Raw genomic sequence first — 22,235 nt, 5'->3', positions numbered from 1 at the left:
CGTAGCCTGAGCTAGCTAGGGGTAGGGTAATGATGCCCCCCCTGTGACGTGGTCGGTCCGAGCCCTGGGTCGGGCGAGGCGGAGGCTCCTCCGAGGTAAAGGTCGAGTCTGTCTTCCGTGGCCGAGGCCGAGTCCGGGCCCTGGGTCGGGCGAGGCGGAGACTGTCGGCTGAGGCCAGGGCTGAGTCCGAGCCCTGGGCTCGGGCGAGGCGGAGTTCGTCGTCTTCCGGGGCCGAGGCCGAGTCCGAGCCCTAGGGTCGGGCGAGGCGGAGCTTCCTATGGCGCCCCAGGCCAGACTTGGCTACTGTCAGCCTCACTCTGTCGAGTGGCACAGGAGTCGGAGCGGCGCAGGCGACGCTGTCCTCTCGTCAGGCCGGTCAGTGGAGCGGCGAAGTGACTGCGGTCACTTCGGCTCTGTCGACTGGAGGGCGCGCGTCAGGATAAGGTGTCAGGCCATCCTCGCATTAAATGCTTCTGCGGTGCGGTCGGTGTGGCGATCTGGCCAAGGTTGCTTCTTGGCGAAGACTGGGCCTCGGGCGAGCCGAAGGTGTGTCCGTTGCTCGAGGGGGCCCTCGGGCGAGACGTGAACCTTGAGTGGACCGAGCCTTGACTTAATCGCACCCATCAGGCCTTTGCAGCTTTGTGCTGATGGGGGTTACCAGCTGAGATTAGGAGTCTTGGGTGTACCCCTAATTATGGTCCCCGACAATATGTTATGAAATGAATATATGAATGAATGGATGATGCATATATTATCTTCATAGATTTTTATTCTTATAAATGATGAAGGCATGTCCTTCATAACCTTTGTCCGAAGCTCATTATATTCGAAAGGAGATAATGCTTCGAAGGACGAATGTCATTAATCTTTAACAATTGTATTGCATTGTTGCTCAATCACAGCATTTGAGAACAAGTGACCAACAAATATATACACAAACGAGGCGTTTGAATGTTAATGTAGCAATCAAGCTCCATACATTTAGAAAACAGAACAGATAATTCTACAACACATTCCATATAATAGTTTTTTTTTCTTGAATACGCATTAGAGCTGCATAAGAGAGATAAAATGTAAAGTGGGCAAATATAAACAGCCCAGGGCAGTGACTGCCACAAACTCACGCCACTACAAGTCTACAACTGCCCCCATGGAGGCAACAACTCACGATCTAGCTGCCCCAGCCATTACAAGTTATTGACATTTCTCTGCATAACCAAACCCAATCAAATCTGGATAAAAGAATGATTTCCAACGGATCCCTAGCTTCCACCGTCATATATAACAAAAACATGAAGATTTTAGTCTAAGTGTACTGCACAAACGCATATCAGGAGGCAGAACAAAAAAAAAACCTATCCCAACCTCAACTAACAACTTATCTAATGCCAACCGAGCCAACTGAAACTTAACACAACAAAACCAATCTACAAGGACAACATAATTACACAGCACAAGGAGAATCGAAACCCTATAACATCTGATGGAAGAATCTAGATGTATTTGCGTATGCCCGTGCAGCAACGTAGGCCTAGGCCTTCCAGGGCTTAGCTCTTCAAGAATTGAAAGGCAGGAATTGCAGTAAGCTCTTGTGGTGGGGCAATATTCTGAAATTCTTTGGCATCCATAGAATCTGCTATCTCCTCAAGTGATATGGGCAAGCTACAGCAAGTAAAATGTCAAGGATTAGGTATATCTTCGGCAAGCAACATAATAATGGCACAGTAAATCCTTTACACACCTAATTTCATCATCCAGTAGAAAGGTGTTCCCCAGAGTTTCATCGCTTGATTCCTTGGTCATCAATGTTCGCATCTCCTCAAGGACCTACAGTCAAGTAGCAAATCAATCAGGACCCGCTACGCCGCTATTAATCGGCTGCTCTATATCCTATGAATAGGAAAAATGTCAAATTCAAAGAGCATAAACGAAGATACAATAGAAACCGTGAAATACGAAAGAAATAAGATTTGGCCGGAATAAGTGGTATTACTTATATTCAAAACTGTATTATTCCATATTACATGAACTTATAATCCAAATAAATTTCCCATAAAACTGCTTGCAGAAATTGCGCCTACGGCATTTCATTTGCATCCAGGGCGGAATGAAACTTGCTATAACTATTGACTTTTAGCATAAGAAAATGACATTCCCTTGTTACCTCTTCTGACACACTCTCTGTGTTATATTTATCATCCCAGTACTGAGTGCATATTTTGTAAAGCTGCTGCACACTTAGTACCTGCAAAATACCAGAATAGATTTTGAGCAAGTATAATAGAGCGCCACAGGTGGGCTGAATGCTAAGGTTGAGGAGAGAGGGAACGAGGGAGAAGTGAAGTTAGCTGTAAGCTTACAGCTAGCTTATGCACAAGAACCAATAAACTTTGTGAGACAGAAATATAGGTCCTAAGTGAGACAACCACTATATGTGTAGCCTTGCTCTTAGCGAGTGAAAGAGAAGACAACCACTATATGTGTAGCCTTGCTCTTAGCGAGTGAAAGAACGTGAGTTGTGTGCGTGACAGAGAACACTTACTGGGCAGAGATCATTGACAATCTCATCATATGAAATCCTGAACTTTTTGAATATGACCTAGACAAGATAAATGCATCAGTATTGTTGTATTGAGAATTCATATATCAGTATTGTCATAATGAGAATTCAAATTGCATATTTTTTAAGGAGACAAAATATAACCATCAGCTGCAATGAATGCATGTATCAAATTTAACAAGTGGAATTAATTAAGGACCGACTACTTTTTCTCAAACCTGTGGGAGAAATAAAGGTTATTACATGTTAGGTGTTACTCTCTCCAACAAAGAACGCTATACCGTCCTGTACGCCAAATTTAGAGAACCAAACATCCTGTATCGCGTCCAACAATAAACTATAAAGGTTCCGGTAAAATAGAGGATGGTCCTTGCACACGCTATTTGTGGCGGATGGCTGTGCGTCCGCTATCCGGCCAACGAGCACGGGCAACACCACCCGACACCGGCCGTCGCCGAAGACGAGAAGCAGCCCGCCTAGTGAATTGAATCGCCAGGGATGAGGAGGAGCACACGTGTCGATCGCCGAAGACGAGAAGCAGCCCGCGCAGCGAATCACCAGGGACGAGGACGAGCTTGTGCGGCGGACTGCCGCGGAGGAGCACGAGCGCGTGGGGCCACTGACGAGGATGACGACCATGCAACAGTCGGCTAGGAGGACGAGCGCGACAGTAGGCGAGGAGCAGCAGAACGGAGGAGCTCGCCTGCGGCGTCGGGGAGGAGCAGCAGCACGGACGAGCTCGGCCAGTGAGAAAAAGCAGCACCGCGATGCGAAAGTCACCGGACGAGCATCCAACAAATAGAAAAAATGCAATTGTGCCACACTGTGTGATCGAGTGCAGCTGTACAACATATTTATTAATATGAATAAAAAATAATTTGCAGTATTTAAATGTCTCAGAATTTTGTAAATAAATACGGTTTCGAAGGAAAATGTAGGGAGTGCAATATAGAGGATGAAATTTAGGGGGCGTTGCTGGAGATGGAGAAGATATAGATGAGGGAGTCTTTTAGATGAGACTGTAAAGGACAGATATAGATGATGAATATAGAGGACATTGCTGGAGACAGTCTCAACAGTCCTGATTCTGTTTTATTGCATAGCCCCTAGATGTAGGCTTCCTCCTTGCCTTCTCCCTAGCCGTCATCTGCTCCAGTGTGCACTCCCTACATCTGAGACCGGTGTGCACTCCATATAAATGATAGCCCCTAGATGTCGAGGTAGCCTAAGTCGAGGTGGTCATGGTCGTAGCTGACGAGTGGGGGAGGGCTGGTCCGAAGTCATTGTGGCGAGTAGACGATAGCGCAATGCCTAGCTAGACGATAGGCCAAAGAGAGAGGGTGGCACATCCTAGAGGGTGGTGAACAATGCCGGGCTTGGACCGTGAGCAATTTGAACGAAGAAGAGCAGGCACGGGTGGTTCCACCGCCTAGGAGGGCACCGGATCCGACAAAGGTAGCTAGATCACAAGCGGCGCTGTTGTGGCTAAGAGACACAGCAGCAACCTCGTTCTTCGAGGGGGGGGGGTCGACATTCGAGCGTCAAAAGTAGGGTAGGCGGGGCGACGGAACAAAAGGACACCAACAACCCTGTAGACCTTGCTTCTTCTCTCGTCCGGTCGAGGAACCCTGCTAAGGAGGCTGTCGACAGCGCGCGCGTCTGCACCGGTCAGGGTGGCTGCGCCGGCTAGAGAGGTCGTGCCAGCCTCCAGCTAGGGGAGATGGTGGAGAGACAGAGGGGGCAGTGGCGGATCCGGCCATGAAGGCCGCGACAGCGATGAATCTAGCCACAAAGATGGCAGATTCGGCCAAAGAGGCGGTGGATTCGACCGGGAAGGCCGCGACAACGATGGATCCAGTTGTGGCGGCGACAAAGAAGGGGGTGGGTAGGGGGGTCCAGCCGTGCAGGGGGTACGCTGGGCTTGGCAGGGGGCGAGACTGATGACATGAGAAGCTTGAAGAAGAGTGAGGCACTGCTGGGCGTCAACATAGGCAGGGAGGAGGTGGCCAGCACTAGGGGCGACTGCTAGCGCGCTTGCCTGACGTCGAGGGTGCCCAGGCAAAGAGTGTAGTGACGCAGAACTCGCCACTGGAGGCGAAGGCCTTGAGCTTGAGCAGCGCGTCGCCTGCGGTGGAGAAGACAAAGACGTGGCCACGAGAGTGCACGACGGCGCCGCGTGCACACGCGCCCACGAGGCAGTGGCGGTCAGCCTGCACGCCCGAGAGGCAATTGTGGCCTGCCTGCACGCCCGCTCGGCGGCGCAGTAGCTGGCTCGCCCATTGAGCCGAGGAAGCACACACCGTGGAGGGCACCCGCACCGGTAAGCGAGGCGCCAACGTTGGGGATGGGGAGGCATACCATGATGACGGGGCTAGCCACGACGAGCGGAGAGGGTACTGGCCACGACGGCTCATGCGCGCATGCCTGCTTGCGCGGTGACGGCCCATGACTCGCGCCTGGACACATGCTCGCACGACAGCCGCGACTTCAGCTTATGTCCAGCTATGGGTTAGGAAAAGGCGAGGCTGGAGGCAGAGGAGTGGGGGCCGCCCTCGAGAGTGAAGGACAAACCTCCCGAGGACGGCGGCGCGGAATCACGTGGAGGCCCCTGCCTCTGGAGCAGATGACGGCTAGGGAGAAGGCAAGGAGGAAGCCTAGTCCGATACCATATATGAGAATGGAACACTTGTGTATTGCATAGAAGATGGTTACATATATAGACCCAGGGAACCCTAACTCTAATGGGCTGGTGTACCAACAATGGTGCTAGCCCATCCACACATACATGGATAATATAGGAACACACAATTTAACAGGAAGGGATAAGGCATATTGTTGTGCAAATTGTTAGAGCCACGGTTAGGATTTGGGGTTAGCCCCTTGTAATTACCGGCATGCCATTGGTAATGAGCCAGGCCCAAGAACTCTTGTCTATATATACAAGTCCCGACCTTTGTTAGGGTTAGGGTTTCCCACATGGTATAGAGCTAGGTTCCACTTCCCCTTCCTTCTCCCACCCTCCCTCTCTCAACCGCCGCCGACCAGCAGCCCCAGCCCGCCGCTGGCCTCCCTGCTCCCCGCCGACAGACCTCTCCCCTTCCCCTGCCGGCCACCCCCTCTCCCCCTCTTCTCCAGCCGGACATGGATCCGCCGAGCCCCGTCGGCCAGCTCTCTCCAGGCTGGCACGACTGCCCTCCTTGACCCCACTGTCGCGACTGCCACTGCTGGCGCGTGCGCGATGCGGACCTCCTCACACCAAACAGTGTCGCCGCCGCCGCGTCCAGTGCACGCACCACCGGCCTCCTCCTGACTAGCAACTACAGCGACCTCGACCTCCCCGGTTATCCGACGAGCACAAGTACCCTCGCTGCTGTGGACACAGCAGCTGAGCCTAACGCCTTCTCCCCGACCGGCCTCTCCCTGCAGCCGCCGCGCATCCGACAGCCGCTGCCGGCTTCGCAGCCTCTCGTCCGCCTATCGCCAACGTCATCTGGGCTCCCTCCCCTCCATCGCATGTGGTCATGCCCTCGCCTGGGAACAGAAGCGTGCCATGGGCGCCGCCTTGACCACTCTGCTGGCCACTGCTCAGCGCCTCCTACTCGATCGTGGCAATACGCCACCCCCGGTGGCCCCTAAGGCTCCACATGCCTCCGGGCTCGACGTCGACACTATCGTTGCCCTCCATGCTCAGGCCGCCAGGGTTCACAACATTTGGACCCGGCTTGCTTTTCAAAAGATGGACAAGAAGGTGGTCCAAAGTTTCTTCCCCTTGGTCACATAAAAGACACTTCTCCGAGTGATTTAGGCCTCGTTTTGCCAACCTATCAGTTGTCCAACACCTCTTCTGGGCAACCAACCATATGAAAAAACGACATTTTGGCAAGGCCCACAGATCCTGGGAACAAACCTTCATAAGTAGATTTGGCTGAGTACGCACCATTTGGAGCAATACTGAAAATATGCTTATCCTCAACCTCAGGTTGCAGCTCGATGGCAGAAATCAAATCCCAAAGCTGAAGGTAATCTGTCAAAACACCAACTGACAAAGCTCCTTTGATATCAGAAATCCATTTGGTGCTAACAATTGCCTCCTGAACTGTCCTACAATTGACAAACCGATTTGGAATTGCGCTAAACAACCTTAGGAACAGATCTGCAATTCTTTCTCCATGCAGCCATTTATCCTTCCAAATTTGGTATTGGTTCCATCCCCTACTTCAGTGGTCACTACATCAGAAAAGAAAGCTCTAGCCTTTTTTGGAACTTGTATTTGAAGACCAGACTAGGGGCGGGAGTGATCAGTCTTTTGTAGCCAAAGCCATCTAATTCGAAGCGCCCAACATAATTAGGAAAACTAGAAATATCAAGCCCTCCAAGCTCCAGGAGGCGGCAGACTTTTCCCCAGGAAACAAGACAATGGCCACCTCTAGCTTCTTTGCGGCCTCTCCATAGAAAACCCCTTCTAATTTTATCAATAGCATCCAAACTCCACTGCCATAGGTAATTACACAGTCATGCTTGTAAGAACATGCTAAACTTGCACTCTTCTTCCAGCCCTTGTCATCAAGTCGGCCTTCCAATTAGGGAGCTGATCAGCTATCTTATCAACAATTGGTTGGAACTGTTGCCTAGACAACTTGTGTAAGGATAAAGGGAGCCCCAAATAACGACAATGAAAGGTTGAAATTTCACATGGCATCAAGGTTTGGACTTCGAGCAGAACCTCATCAGAGCATCTGATAGGATACACATTTGACTTTTGCACATTATTATGCAACCTAGAGGCATCCCCCTCTCACTCACCGCCACGCGGGCCCCACCCGTCAGGTCTTTCTTGTACCTCCAGTCGCGTCGTCGCTGTGCCCTGTGCGCGCTCGCCCACGCCGCACCCCCACCGGTCGAGACGCCTCGGCGTCCCCTCAACTTCCCCAGCGCCTGAAACTACTGAGCCCTTCCCTCTTCCACTCCCACCCCCACTTCCTCTCTCCATTATTGGAGAAACGTTCGCCATTATTGGTCGATTGATGGAGCCGCCGGTGCCCCTCCTCCTCCCTCGGAGCCCTCTCCCCTTCCCCCTCTCGCTCTATAAATAGGATCGGTCGAGCCCTGCCCCTCCCTACCGAACTCGCCTAGCTTCCCCTCTCCTCTCTCCCTGCGCTCTGCTCACCGGATCTCGTCGCCGTCCGCGCCGAGCCCCTGCTCACCGAAGTCGTGCCGCGCTACCCTGTCTGTGGTCGAGCCTCGCCGTGTCGTGCCACCCCGTCCCAGTCTAGCCTCGCCAGAGTCCGCTTCCCCCTCGCCGAGTCTCCCCTGTGCGCGGTCAGCCCAAGGTAGAAGACAATCATTTTGCGTTTAGCCCCTGGAATTGTGTATAATTAGTTCAAATATTATTCAGTTCATAAACCATTAAAACTAGACCCATGTTTATTTCTTGCTACTCCCTGATGTATACGTTTAGTTGTGAACCAGCCCTGGAACAATATTTTGGATATGGATATTTTATATTTCGAAAATAAATAATGTCACGATTCATTGACTTTGTGATTTAATACCAGAAACGTTTGCGATTAATTTCTCATTTTAGCGCATAAAACAATATTCAGTACTTGTTTAAGTATAGTTTTACTAATATAAGAAATTGAAAGAGGTACTAGGCCACATCTTTTTTGTCAGGTTAAAATATAGATTTCTGCTAGTCATGATATATGTGTTCATACACATCACTTATTCACTAAGAATTAGTAAAATATCTATTTATGTCGAAATAACCATGATTATGTTACTAAAGTCCAAAATTAGTAGTTTACATTAGTTCTTAGAATATTAATGTTATGTGATTTATAAATAACATTGTAACGATACGTATCATTTCCATTTAGAAAAGAAAGGATAAAACTAAAAGAATATCATTAGTCATAATGGAAATAATTACTTGATAATTTATTTCGGTAGAATTGGTTAAGTCATTTCATCTAAGCTACGTTAAGTAAAATACTTTTGTAGTCGCAACTTTCACTAGTAATAATTGAAATTAGAGATTTTAGTGGATTAATAAAATAATTATGATTTAGCTACCATTTATAAGTATAGTTTGTGCGGTATGTGATTGTTCATGTAATGGTGAATGTTACCCATGTAATGGTGTATGTTTTCTTTTGTATATACGATATGTCAATCGATATTAGAAGCTGACTGTGTGATAGACGAACCAAACACGTTCGAAGACGACCTGCAAGACACGTTCGAGCAAGGCAGGTGAATTCTCACTCTGCATTTCTATTTGTACCCAAGTGATGCATATAATAATGTTTACTTTTCAGATATTTGCATAATTTGATGGGATTGGCCTAAATAGGATTTTCCTAGAATTACCAACCCTATTCCTTGATTACCCTGGGATAAACACTATGCTTAGCAATTTGTGCTATCGCTCAACTTGATAAATATGATGTCACTCATTAACGATACTATTGTTCCGGAAATGAAAATTTGTATTATAATGTTAACCTGATGGTTAAACAAGATCATTTCGTATTAAATGGAACATTGAGTCACCACCCAGAATAACAGTGCAACCACGAGTGCTATAATGGCACTGGCTTTGATAATTAGCTCTATAGACTTAGTGCTTAGCAACCCTACCTGAAAGATGGGCAAGAGGGGAAGGCAGTGGTTTGGTGGCAGCTCATGTTAACATGGGGTGGTAGTCTTGGCTAAGTTACCTCACCTAGAAAGCCATCAATACTGATGTGGAAACCTTAGCGGGTGGCTTTGTACTAAGGATATTTTGTGAAAGTCTCATATAGTGGATCCCTAGCCATTCACCTAGGAAGTGTTTACGGGTACGATCAACCCAGGCTAGAGGGGATACACGGCTTGTGGGTAAAGTTGAACCACCTCTGCAGAGTGTAAAACTGATATGTCAGCCGTGCTCACGGTTAAGAGCAAACTAGACCCTCACATGATAATTGAACTTAAAGATGGAAAATAAACTGTGATCCAATGATTTATAAATTGTTTGCTTAAGTGGTTTCACTTAAGTGTTTTTATATAATTTTGTACTTATGTTTAATTGGGAATTTTGGGATACACTTACAATTAGTAAGTCAAGCGTTGTTAATAAAATATTGACCAACTAAAATGCTTACCGCTTATCCATAGCCTACCTTGTTAAACTTGTATTACTTCTCCCACTTGTTGAGCCCCGACCATAAGTGAGCTCACCTCTTGCTAATTTTTGATAGAGGGTGATGAAGAAGACATTGCAGATGATGTTGACGAGTACTAAGTCTAACGATGCGCTAGTCACCTTCCTGTGGAAGAGTGTCCATGTTTATTTCGCTGTACTTTGATGATGATACTTTTTAAGACACTATTGTCCGAATGATGTAATAAAGTTACTCTACTCCCTTTTTACGCCTTTATTGCATTGTCTTTTGATATATTACACTTGTGACATCAACATATGTGTGGAAAATGGATCCTGCCACACATATGCTATGCATTCGGTTTTGCCCCTAAAACCGGATGTGACACAATGGTCAGCAGGCCAGGTGTGATGCTCTGCTGCTAACAGCTACACACAAACAATGCCTACAGACATGACCACGAAAAGCATCCATCACAGAACCATGACACCTTTTGTTTTTCTCCAATTAAAAAAGATCCACTCTAGAAAGCTATGAATCTATGATACTCGGCCAGGGAGGGAAAGACCGCCCTCTCGGTATTATATTAAGAAGAGACCGAAACATGGTCCCGGCCGAGAAAACCCCCGAACCCTAGCCCCCATCACTAACAGGCCGATCAACTGCCCACTCTACAACGGCCCAGCCGGAGGGTGGCGCGCAGGATATCGATCCCCGAGAGCGGCGGGGCACAGCGAGGGGATTTTTTTTAACCAAGCCCGAAATTCGCCCCCAAGGGGATCGAACCAGGACCTGAATGTGCTACTCGGAAGCCTTAACCATTACGCTAGAGGCCCTTTCGCGAAAGCTATGATACTCACTTCCCTCTATTCAGGTATGATGTAAAAAAGTGACACCTTCAATAATCTGGACACACCAACCATGACTAAGTCAACACTATAGCTTGCTACCTGGGTTAACAATTTCTGGGTTCACACTAGCTAACCATGTCTTATGCGACTGGGACAATCTCTAAGCATAGGTCCGAACAAAATGTGCAGGTAAGCTGTCCAAGATAGTAAAGACTGGAACTAAAATAGAAGTCACATACCAAGAAACCGACAGCTTGCCTGATATGCTTGAGTTCATCCAACGCAGATCCTGCATACTGTTAGCATATAACAGTTATGCGGGAGCAAAATAAACAAAATGCATACTTAATGTTATATTTGCATTTCCATATAAAGCCACAAGAAATGCAATGATAATAGCCAGGTAAAATGATAGCAAGAACGCAAGATTAGAGAGGGGAAATACAGGGCTTTTACAAGATGAGCATATATCGCACCCAAGAGATGCTAGTGTAATGGACAATTTTGCTCCACCTCACAAGAGGAGGGATTTGCAATTTCACCATCACTGGCAGTGGGCTTTGATAAAATATCATCGGGCCCATAAATCATAGACACAGACGGACTCACAAATCATAGACACAAATGTCATAATAGCAAAGAGGCAACACTTGTGGTTGCAAAATTGCAAATATTCCCAAGAGGACCCCCTATATTACTATAAATTCTGCAAAGAATATGTCTCTAGGGTACATAGGAATTCAAAACTCATTTTAACTTTTAAAGTTACGGATTATATAACTAGGGAAAAAAGATTTCAACAACGTGCATCAGAGGAAGTTGGTACAGAAAAGCTCAGGTTCAGATATATGCAGCAACTGCACATGTATGATTGTGGATTACCTCTGGCTTCACTTCTCCACACCACACCTCTAGTTGTGCCAACCCTTGTTTCACATATTCTCCATTACTGAAAGAGCAGCACTCATGACGTACAAGAAGGCTGCAGAACAGTGTAGTGACATAGTAAGCAATCTATGCATTGAAGAAAAATGGCAAAGCACTAGATGGCTGAAGTCAGCATATAACTTACCTATTGAAAAGTTGTGCATTGATAAATGAGAAAACCTGGGTAAATATCTTCTGGATAAAAATAGATGGGACCTAGAAGTTCAGCAGATGTTTAGAACAATGCCTAGAGTTATGGGGAAGTTATGTCGAATAAGTTAAAACTTACACAGTTGTCTTGCAAAATTTTCAGGAGTTCACTCAAATTGTCGACTATTGCTTGCCAATAACTACCTTGAGTCGAAAATGAACGTCCCCTTGGCAAACTTGATGACCCAAAAGAACGGCCTCTCACCATACTAGCTTTCACAGTTCTTGGGACCTGCAGTCACAACATGATCCAAAAGTTTAACTAATGAAGACGCTAAAAACACAGTAACAACTCATCCTTTGAAGATACTGGAGGAATAATGAGTTGTAGCTCCCAATTTTGACTTGGTAGCTTGGTAGATGTCCTTAATAGTCCAAGGAGTGCACGTATTGTAGGTGTGGGGTTGTGTTGTATTTTTTATCAGCTCTCCTATGTATGCGAGGACAAAAAACTAAAAACACAGCAAGTACTAGAAGGTGAAGGCACTGAAAGTCTTTTCTTTTAAAGCGCAGGAGAGCTGTGTTTCATTGTATTAGAGAGGTTGGATGGTCCCCAACAGGATCCTCACTCATACAGTGAGGCTATTACACAGACTCAACCTTGCACATAGCGAACACCAAGACTCGACCTAGCCCAACTACCCTAGGTTGCAAACGTAAGACCTATATCATGCAGTTAAGCCACTGAAAGTCAGAAACCAAAAAAATAATTGGGAGCAGTAAATGTCAGTTATTAAGTTGCATGCATCAACCAAAAAACTTAAGGTGATGGTGATAGGTGTAACACCCCCTCACGTCGAAGCTCTCTCAGGTTTCAGACGTGATATAAGAACGAGCAACAATTATTTTATTTAATTGTGCTCACTAGATTCAAACTCGAGACTTTTGGCTCTGATACCATAATAAGTTGCATGCACTAACCAATTTAACCTAAAAGTTTAAGCTAATGGTAAGAGGTGGGCAATTAACTTGTATTCTAACAAAAGAAAAAAAATACAACTTTTTCCCCTCAAACACTCAGGAGAGCAATGTATCATTTAATTGAAGACGAAAATAAGTACCGCATACAAACCCAACAACACACCACACCACTCAACCGATTATAACAATTGTGCAACTACCTCAAACTACGACAACTCAATGTCCCAACCTAAACAAACTCAGGACCAGGATAGAGGCCAAGAGTAGATCAAATAGCCATGCTTTGCTCCATCAGCGAACCACAAAGCACCTTCCTATACAATAGCCATTGCAACTATATTTACGTCAAGTGAGACCAAGTTGAAGATGCAATTGTTACGATGCTTCCAAATCTCATTAGCAACAAATCTCGTTAGCAACAATGACGATCAGAGAATTGGGGACTTCCAAAACAATGATGTATGCCCTAAAACAACAGTCTGACCATGTTCGATTGTATAGCAAACAGCTGCGGCTGCAATCCTCCTCAATGTAGAGACCGAGCTGAAGAAGCAATTGTTACGATGCTTCCAAATCTCATTAGCAACAATTCTCGTTAGCAACAATGACGATCATAGAATTGGGGACTTCCAAAACAATGATGTACGTCCTAAAACAACAGTCTGACCATGTTCCACTCCTCAAAGTAGAAGCTGTTGCTACAGTGTCTGCTATAGTAGCCGTGTGGGGGGGCTTGCAGGAGCAGCAGCTGTTTGCTGCAGCCGAACGCCTTATATTAGCCTAGAGGGAGTGTGCAATCTGTTAAGTGTCTGAAGGTCAGAGAACCAGTATGTGCCCGCCCTACTGCCCTCAGAGTTGTAGTTGGCCAACTTTTTCACTAAAGCATCGACTTGAGAGCGGCACCAGCTTCACTTGATCAAACCCAATGCTTTAGATCTTCCATTTCCATCTTGAGTTTGAGGTGGGGTGCTAAGTGTATGAAGGCCTATATATTGTAGGCCCATATGGCCCATGAAGCTCTCTCTATATATAGCTATCTCAAATTAATGGAGGGTTGATCTTCTCAAATCCTAAAGGTTACTAACACAATCGATTGACACAAGGTTACGAATGAAGATTGCATGGTTAGTAAGATACCTGAATAGCATATGCCAACAATGAAGACAGATCTTTCTTCACATTGTCTCGTATCATACCATATAAGCCTTCCACAAATGCTGTAAGTTGCTGCTTAAAAAGAAAAGCAGGATACTTCGCCTCGATTTGGCGCACAAGGTCCATATCAACCGTGATGTTTGAAGAGCGGAATACCTGTAAAAATGACATCAGCAGATGTGATCATCAAGTGCCAACCTTAGACTATCTTCAGCTGCTTACCCATACTCATACACATATTCAAACTACATTATACAAACAATGCAATGTACAGTGCAAAACGGTGCAAAACAGTGTTTTGGATGACCATATAGGTGAATTGATGTACATTGCACTCATATGGTCACCCAAAATACTATTTTGCAATGTACATTACACTGTTTGTAGAGTGTAGTTTAAATATAGATATGAGTAAGCTGCTGAAGATAGTCTTATATGATGAGAGTAACAAAACTACGACACGTTCAGAATACATCATGCACAGATGGCACTATGAAGACTTTGGATCCTAAACAATAAAATATGAACCAGAGGAAAGTGTTCCAAATTATTGTATTTGCACCTTGTACCCCACTTACTCCATGTTCAATGTAAACCTTTTATTTTTACACAAAAATGTACTCAAAATTACAATATTGATTCTTGTCAAGAGGACAGGCATGTCTTTGAGAAAAAAAGAGAGCATGTGAGTCAACTCCAAGAGTAATTGATGAAACGAACCATCCTCCCAAGAAATGATGATTGAGTCTGTGGCCTTTTCTGTGGACTGATTCCTGTTGAGCCAGCAGCTTTTAGGCTCTTTTGAAGCATGATCAATAAAGTTGATGAATTTGACAGCCAGTATGCAAGATCCTCATTGCTATCGTGTTTCTGAAATACAAACAACATCAATTGTTCAAGAAGAAGTTTACTGAGATATACCTTGGAAAATGTTTGTGGAATTTTTTTTCCTGGAACACGCAGGAGAGCTGCGCATCTTTGTATCAATAGAAGAAGAAAGGGGGAGAGAACCTCATTACATCACACACATTACACACCAAGACTAGAAAATGTTTGTGGAAATGAATCCTTGTAAAAACATATAGAACACAAAGCACAGAATACCTGCATCGCAGAACCAAAAATTTGAATAAGCCGATCAAAAACACTTGTTTTCTCTGTTTCAAAGATCTTCCAATGAACAAGACACTTATATATGGTTATTGCAGCAACCGGCTTTCCTTCACTAAAGCCAATATTTTCACTAACACAGTTTATAAGTGCATCAACACTCTCCTGCAAAAAGTATATGGTTCAAGGGAGCTTCACATGATACACCGTCCTATAAACACACTAAATGTTTTAAAACATACAGATATGGAAGTTTTAACATACATGCTGCCTCTCAAAAAAGGATGCTCTAGGCTGTCCAAAGCTCCCATAATCTTTGGGAGCAGGAGTTCCATGAGGTGTCTGAAGAGAGTGATCAATTTTAGGTTCAAACAAAACAGAACTGGTAGTTGGCAATTGAATATATTATATGCATCTGACCTTTTGTTCATCAATGCGCGGACTGCCATTAGTCAAATTCTGCAAATGTAGAAAGACATTGAAACATTTCAACAATGAAAATGTGTAGTTTAAAATATTAAAAAGTAAAATATGCAGTAGAAAAAAATTGAAAACATCAACAGGTGAACATTTGTACTGAAATGTTTGTATGACTCAAGTTATGGAGAAACCACATACAGATTTTGGAGATGTGTTTTCAGGTATTGTTCTAACAGGAGTACGCAACAGTGCCTGCTGCCGAAGTAGTTGATTTTCTGCTTCCATATTAGTTACCTTTTCTTGAAAACTGCTCACCATGCAGAAAAGACAATTTTCAATGAAATCTGTAAAACATGTGCATGATGCATCACCATAAAAAAAGATTACACATATAGACAACGCCAACCTTAGCACTGTGTTGGTCAGTTCATTTATCTTTGACTCTGCATCTGTAGCTTTCTTCAGCCACTCTTCCCTTGCTCTCTTCATTTCTTCAAACTTCTGTTCTGTTTCATCAATTTTGGTCTCAAGAGAACCCATTAAAGCCTAAAAAATTAAAACAACAGGGCCATGTCACCATCTTTTGTAGTAATACAAAGGAATGATAGGAAAGAGGTAAATGAAGGGAAATGAAATGAATTTATAGAGCCAGATGATATCACAAGCTTCAGTGAAAGAACTAAGATAGATCAAGAAGCACTTCCAATCAGCATTTTTTAGTGTTGTAGTATAGAATACAATACCCTAGTTGCAGGAGTACAAGACTATATGGAACCCTAGTGGGCCTGAGGCCCATACACACAGATACACACATACTCTAACACCCCCCACAGTCGAAGCTCTAGCCATTGCAGATGTTGAGACTGGATCGAAACTCCGTCAACACCACTGATGGGAGCCCCTTGGTGAAGACGTCGGCGAACTGGGAGGTGGTCGGGACGTGAAGAACACGAACAGCTCCACAGGCGACCCGTTCGCGGACGAAGTGAAGGTCGATCTCGACATGCTTCGTGCGCTGGTGTTGGACGGGGTTGGTGGAGATGTAGAAGGCGTTGACGTTGTCGCAGAAGACCAGAGTGCTCGTGGCCAGCGGGCTGTGGAGCTCGTGGAGCAGCTGACGGAGCCAAGCCGCCTCAGCCACGACGCTGGAGCGGGAGACAACCGGCTGGCGCTTCGACGACCATGAGACGAGGCTGTTGCCGAGGAACACGACGTAGCCTGAGGTGGACCGACGCGTGTCTGGACAACCCGCCCAGTCGGCATCGGTGTAGACGCGAAGCTCCGTGACTGAGGACTGGCGTAGAAGGAGACCGAAGTCGAGAGTGCCCCGCAAGTATCGCAGGATCCGCTTCATCGCGGTGAGATGCGGCTCCCGAGGGTCGTGCATGTGGAGGCACACCTGCTGGATGGCGTAGGCGATGTCGGGCCTGGTGAAGATGAGGTACTGAAGGGCCCCAGCAATACTCTGGTAGCCAGTGGGATCGGCGATCGGGGGGGGGGCGACGACGGAGAGTTTGCCTTGCGTATCCACCGGAGTCGCGCAGGGCTTGCATTCAGCCATGCCAGCGCGTTCAAGGATGTCGACGGTATATTGCCGCTGGTGGAGGAACAAGCCCACGGGAGGGCGCTCGACGGTGACTCCCAGGAAGTGGTGGAGCGCCCCCAGGTCCTTCATCGCAAACTCCTGCTGGAGGCAGGAGATGATGCGACGCATAAGCTCAGGGGAGGAGGCGGTGAGGACGATGTCGTCGACGTAGAGGAGGTACGCTGTATCGGAGCCGCGACGGAGGATGAACAGGGACGTGTCCGACTTGGCCTCGACGAAACCCTGCGAACACAAGGTGACGAAGCGAATGTACCAAGCCCGGGGGGCCTGCTTGAGGCCGTAGAGGGACTTGTTGAGCTTGCAGACCATGTCGGGGTGAGCAGGGTCGACAAATCCAACGGGCTGGGTGCAGTAGACTGTCCCTGGACAGTGCCAGAGTCAGAACAGTCCGGATGGTGGCAGGCTTGACCACCGGACTGAAGGTCTCGTCGTAATCGACCCTAGGGCGCTGGGTGAAGCCCCGGAGCACATAACGGGCTTGTACCGCTCCAGGGACCCGTCGGCGTGCAGCTTCAGCTTGAAGATCCATTTCCTAGTGACCACGTTGGCGCCAGGGGGAGAAGGCACCAGGTCCCAGGTATGGTCAGCCTAGAGAGCCTCGTACTCCGCTTCCATGGCGCGCCTCCACTGTGGGTCGGCAAGCGCACCACGGACAGTCGTCGGTACCGACGGAAGAGCCGGAGAAGAGGTCGCAGAGAGAATCAGGCGTCCGAAGGACACCGGCCGCGCGCCGGGTGACCATCGGGTGGATGTGTCGAGGATGGTGCAGAAGGCGCCGGTGCCGCACAGGGACGTGCGGGAGACGTGGGGGTCGCGCGAGGCGACAGAGGGGACGCCGAGGCCGCACGTGGCTGTGCGGTGGAAGGCGGTGCAGAGGACGCCGAGGCCGCACGTGGCTGTGCGAGGGTGGGCGACGCAGGCAGGGCCGTGCGAGGCGACTTAGGGAGCGCCTGGGCCGCACGTGGCTGTGTGGGGGTGGGCGGCGCAGGCAGGGCCACGCGAGGCGACTCAGAGAGCGTCGGGGCTGCACGTGGTTGTCCGGGGGTGGGCGACGCAGGCAGGGCCGCGCGAGGCGACTCAGGGAGCACCGGGGCCACACGTGGTTGTGCGGGGGAGGGCGTCGCAGGCAGGGCCGCACGAGGCGGCGAAGTGGACAAACCAGCGGGAAAGGGGGGCATGATTGTGGGGGGCACAGGGCCGAGGTAGGGGGACACGTCGAGCTCGAGGAGAGAGGCAGCGAGAGAGGAGGAAAAAGGGAAATCCGACTCGTCGAAAACGATGTGACGAGAGATGAGGACTCTGTGGGAGGTGAGGTCAAGACACTGATACCCCTTTTGGTCGGGGGAGTAACCGAGGAAGACACAGCGAGTGGAGCAAGGGGCGAGCTTATGAGGAGCAGTGGAAGCGAGATTGGGGTAGCAAGCGCACCCGAAGATACGAAGATGGTCGTAAGAGGGATGGATGCCGAAGAGAGCGTAGTAAGGAGTGGCGTGGCAACTGCCTTGGTGGGGAGACGGTTGAGGAGGTAGGTGGCAGTGGTGAGGGCCTCAGCCTAGTATCGAGCAGGAAGAGAAGCCTGGAAAAGTAGAGAGCGCACGACATCGTTCGTCGTGCGAATCATACGCTCAGCCTGGCCGTTCTGAGGAGACGTGTAGGGGCATGACATGCGGAGGTGGACGCCGCGAGAGAGGAAGAATTCACGAGACACATTGTTATAAAACTCGCATCCGTTGTCACACTGGATGCTTCGGATGGTGCGATCAAACTGAGTGGAGACCCAGGCGAAGAAGTGAGACAGGGTGGGATAAGTGTCGGACTTCTGACGTAAAGGAAAAGTCCACAGATAATGCGAGAAGTCAGCAAGAATGAGTAAATAATTCTTACATCCAGAAATGCTGATTACAGGAGATGTCCATACATCACAATGTATCAGATCAAAAGTGTCTGCTGTTCTAGAAGAGGAGGTGGGGAATGGGAGCCTAACATGGCGACCTAACTGACAAGCATGACAAAGGTGCTCAAAAGATCCCCGACAACCTGAACCAGAGGTGCTGCTGGAGAGCTTGGACATCACATCGCGGCCGGGGTGACCAAGACGACGATGCCAAGTCACAGAAGAGGCGGCTGCGGCAAGGACATGTGGGGCAGAAGTCGATGTAGGGGAAGCAGGCAGGCGGAGTGTGTAGAGCGGCCCGGGGCTGTCACACCGAGCGAGAAGGGTCCTGGTGGCAAGATCCTTCACAGAAAGACCAAACAGGTCAAATTCTATGGAACAAGAGTTGTCAGTAGTGAACTGACGGACGGAAAGATGATTTTGAATGATGTGGGGGGCAACAAGAACGTTGGATAAACGGAAAGGACCGGGAAGGAACGCGTCACCTACGGAGGTGACGGGAAGGGCAGAGCCGTTTCCAACCACGATCGAAGAAGGGAAGGGTGGGGGGAGAGGTGGAGGACATAATACCTGCGTCCGGGGTGGTGTGGTAGGAGGCACCGGAGTCAGCCACCCAGTTAGAGACCGAGGTGGGTGCGGCCAGCGTCATCGTGGAGAAGGAGTTAGCGAGAGACTGCGTGTCCCACCCATTTATCCAGGGCCCCCACACAGGGTGGGTCGGAGGCCCCGGAAGGGGAAGGAGCCCCTGCTGAGGCTAAGGAGGTGCCGAGGGCGCTGCCAGAGGTGGAGCGGCAAAGAAGACCTACTGAGGGGTGGCGGGGCGAGGGGCCGAGGCACCCGCGGACGGCCCAGGCCACATGTGGATGGTGCCAGTCCACGGGTTGTAGACAGATGGCCATTGGGAACCACCTGTCATGCCTCGGCCGCCTGTCGTGCCACTTCTTCCACTCTTGCGACCACGACCGCGAACCCCCCCCCCCCCCCCGGAGCCAGTAGGTTGCCGAAGAGCTCCAGGCGGCGGGGGACCGAAGTGCGGTGAAGAGGAACCCCCCTCCGGAGGCAGAGGGTGCAGCCCGAGGAGCGTTGTAGAGCGCCGTGGCGGGAGCGGCGGTCGTAGTGGCGGAGAGGCGAAGCTCCTCGAGAAGCAGATCGTTCTTGGTCTCCGCAAAGGTTGGAAAAGGCTTCTTGCGGGTAAGAATGGGCATCACACGATCGAAGCGAGGGCTCAAACCGCGGAGGAGGTTGAGCACGAGGCACTCATCGGTGATGGGGGCCCCGAGGGTGCGGAGAGTGTCCGCCATCGTCTTCATCTGAAGGCAGTACTCGTCCACAGAGAGATCGCCCTGAGCAAGTTGACAGAAGGCGGTCTCGAGTTATAGGATCCGAGTCTAGCAGTGGCCGAGGAACTGAGCCTCAAGGGCACCCCAGATCCGGTGAGCAGTATCGTCCGGCACGCGGACGATGTCCTGAAGTTCGGCCATGAGGGTGCCATGGATCCAGGAAAGCACCACCTCGTCCATCAGAAGCCAATCCTCTGACGGGCCAGGGACCGCTGAGAGTAGGGATGAAAACGGTTTCGGAATTTTTCGGTATTCCGGAAACCGATTTCAAAATTTTTGATCGAATTCATCGGTAACGGTATTTTTCGAAAACAGAATCGATTTTCGGAATTTTCTATCGGAATCGGCGTGGTGTTTTACCGACCGTTTCCATCGGTTACCGGTTTTTGTCGAAAATTACCGATTTGTGTCTCGGAATTTTCCGGAATTGTCTCGGAATTTTTAGGAATTTTCCAGCATGTGATTTTTCGCATCGCCTGTACGTCTCTAGATAAGGATTACTTACTTTTTGTATTTTTTGGACGCCTTAAGATTTTTTTGGGAAAAAGATGGTGTTCGAAGGCAGTTGAGATTAACGATTTGGTCTTTTCCACACACTAGGTTTTAGGGTTTTCCTGTGAGGTTGTGAAAAACTCTTTATGTGAGGAAAAAATATTTCATAAGTAAGCATGTCATGTCAGCTAGATCGAGTGGATATTGTGAACTTTGAGTCTATGAACTTGTGATCTTTATGAACTTGTTATACTGTGAACTTGTTATATTGTGAACTTGTGATCTTTGTAAACTTTTTATATTATAAATTTGTGATCCTTGTGAACTTGTTATATCATGAATTGTGAACTTGTGATCTTTGTGATCATTTGTCAACTTTGTTGTATTATAAGTTTGATATGTTTACCGATCGTATTTTAGATTTCGACCGTTACCGGTGTATTTTCCGCACCAAACTTTCGTTTCCGATGTTTCCGAAATACCGATATCATTTCCGTTTCCGGAGTTACCGTTTTCGATTTTGTTTCCGATAAAAAATATGAAAACGGTAATGGTTTTAGTGTTTACCGACCGTTTCCGACCGTTTCCATCCCTAGCTGAGAGGACGTGGTCGGCGAGGGCGTAGCGGCGGAGGGTCTGCAGGACTTGGTCGCGCCACCGGGGGGTACTGAGTGGAGTGCGGCGCAAGAACGTCGGTGATGGTCAACAGGATGCTGGTGAGCGCCGCCGCCTGAGCGTGAAGAGAAGCGCGAAGGGTTGAGGCCGGGGCTGGCGTGGGCTCGAAGGTGTCGGCGTTGTGGCGAGCGGACGTGTGGGAGCCATCCGACACGCCCTTGCCGGCGAGACGACGGTAGGTCTCGGCGTACTGACTCTCGATGGCGTCGACAACCGCTTGCTCTTGCTGAAGAGCACGGGCGGCGTCCTGGGCCCGCTGGCGAGCAGCCATAACGGCTGCGCGGGTGGCGGCGAGAATGGCGGCAGCGTCATCCGAAGGAGCGCGCAGGGAGGAGGTGATGGCAGACGGCTGGCTGTAGACAGTCGTCGGCAGGGGGACGCTATGCACGGGAGCCCTGCCAGGCGTGTCAAGTGGGACATGTGGAAACCCCGGCGCCAGCAGCTGGGAGCGAAGCAGGGCGGCATCCGGCAGGGAGAGCATAGGAGCCGGCCGAGACCCGTCGGGGCCAGGGGCGGCCGCGAGGGTGGCGGATTGGGTCAGCGCGGGTAGAGGCGGCCCGGCGGTGGGGGGCAGCGCAGTAGTGATGACGAAGGCGTGCCCCGTCGGTGCGCCGGGAGCGGCGATGGGGCGCGCAAAATGGAGACAGCGGATATGGTGGGGAAGGGGGCCGCAGGGGCGCGGCGGCTGCCGCCGACGTGCTGACCACATAGGGGAGGGTCGCCAGGGACGCGGCTGTGCGCGGCGAGGTTCCTGCCGCAGAGGGGAGGGGTGCCGGAGGGGTGGTGGGTACCGGCAGCACGCCGGCCGCAGGGGAGACGGGCGCCGGAGGGGCGGCGCGGTCCAGCGGCGCTCCTGCCACGAGGGAGCTGGTTGCCGGAGTGACGGCGAGATCCAACGGCGCGCCGGCTGCAGGGGAGGAGGCCGC

General features: G+C 49.2%; 1 protein-coding gene across 1 annotated transcript in view; it reads right to left on the bottom strand.

Annotated features, from left to right (window-relative positions):
- Positions 1-1,035: 1,035 nt before the first annotated feature.
- Positions 1,036-22,235, bottom strand: part of LOC103632253 (myosin-6-like) — a 53,882-nt gene continuing 32,682 nt past the window's right edge. Inside the window, 15 exon segments of the mRNA NM_001301539.1 lie at positions 1,036-1,662; positions 1,742-1,827; positions 2,165-2,245; positions 2,543-2,599; positions 10,799-10,855; positions 11,442-11,541; positions 11,632-11,702; positions 11,776-11,928; positions 13,755-13,928; positions 14,493-14,642; positions 14,877-15,047; positions 15,147-15,224; positions 15,303-15,341; positions 15,501-15,609; positions 15,709-15,848. Coding sequence (NP_001288468.1) covers positions 1,548-1,662; positions 1,742-1,827; positions 2,165-2,245; positions 2,543-2,599; positions 10,799-10,855; positions 11,442-11,541; positions 11,632-11,702; positions 11,776-11,928; positions 13,755-13,928; positions 14,493-14,642; positions 14,877-15,047; positions 15,147-15,224; positions 15,303-15,341; positions 15,501-15,609; positions 15,709-15,848 — 1,581 coding nt within the window. The 3' untranslated portion in view covers positions 1,036-1,547.

The sequence above is a fragment of the Zea mays genome, chromosome 7 (assembly GCF_902167145.1).
Source record: "Zea mays cultivar B73 chromosome 7, Zm-B73-REFERENCE-NAM-5.0, whole genome shotgun sequence".
NCBI lineage: Eukaryota > Viridiplantae > Streptophyta > Magnoliopsida > Poales > Poaceae > Zea > Zea mays.
This window is presented reverse-complemented; position numbering and strand designations above follow the sequence as displayed.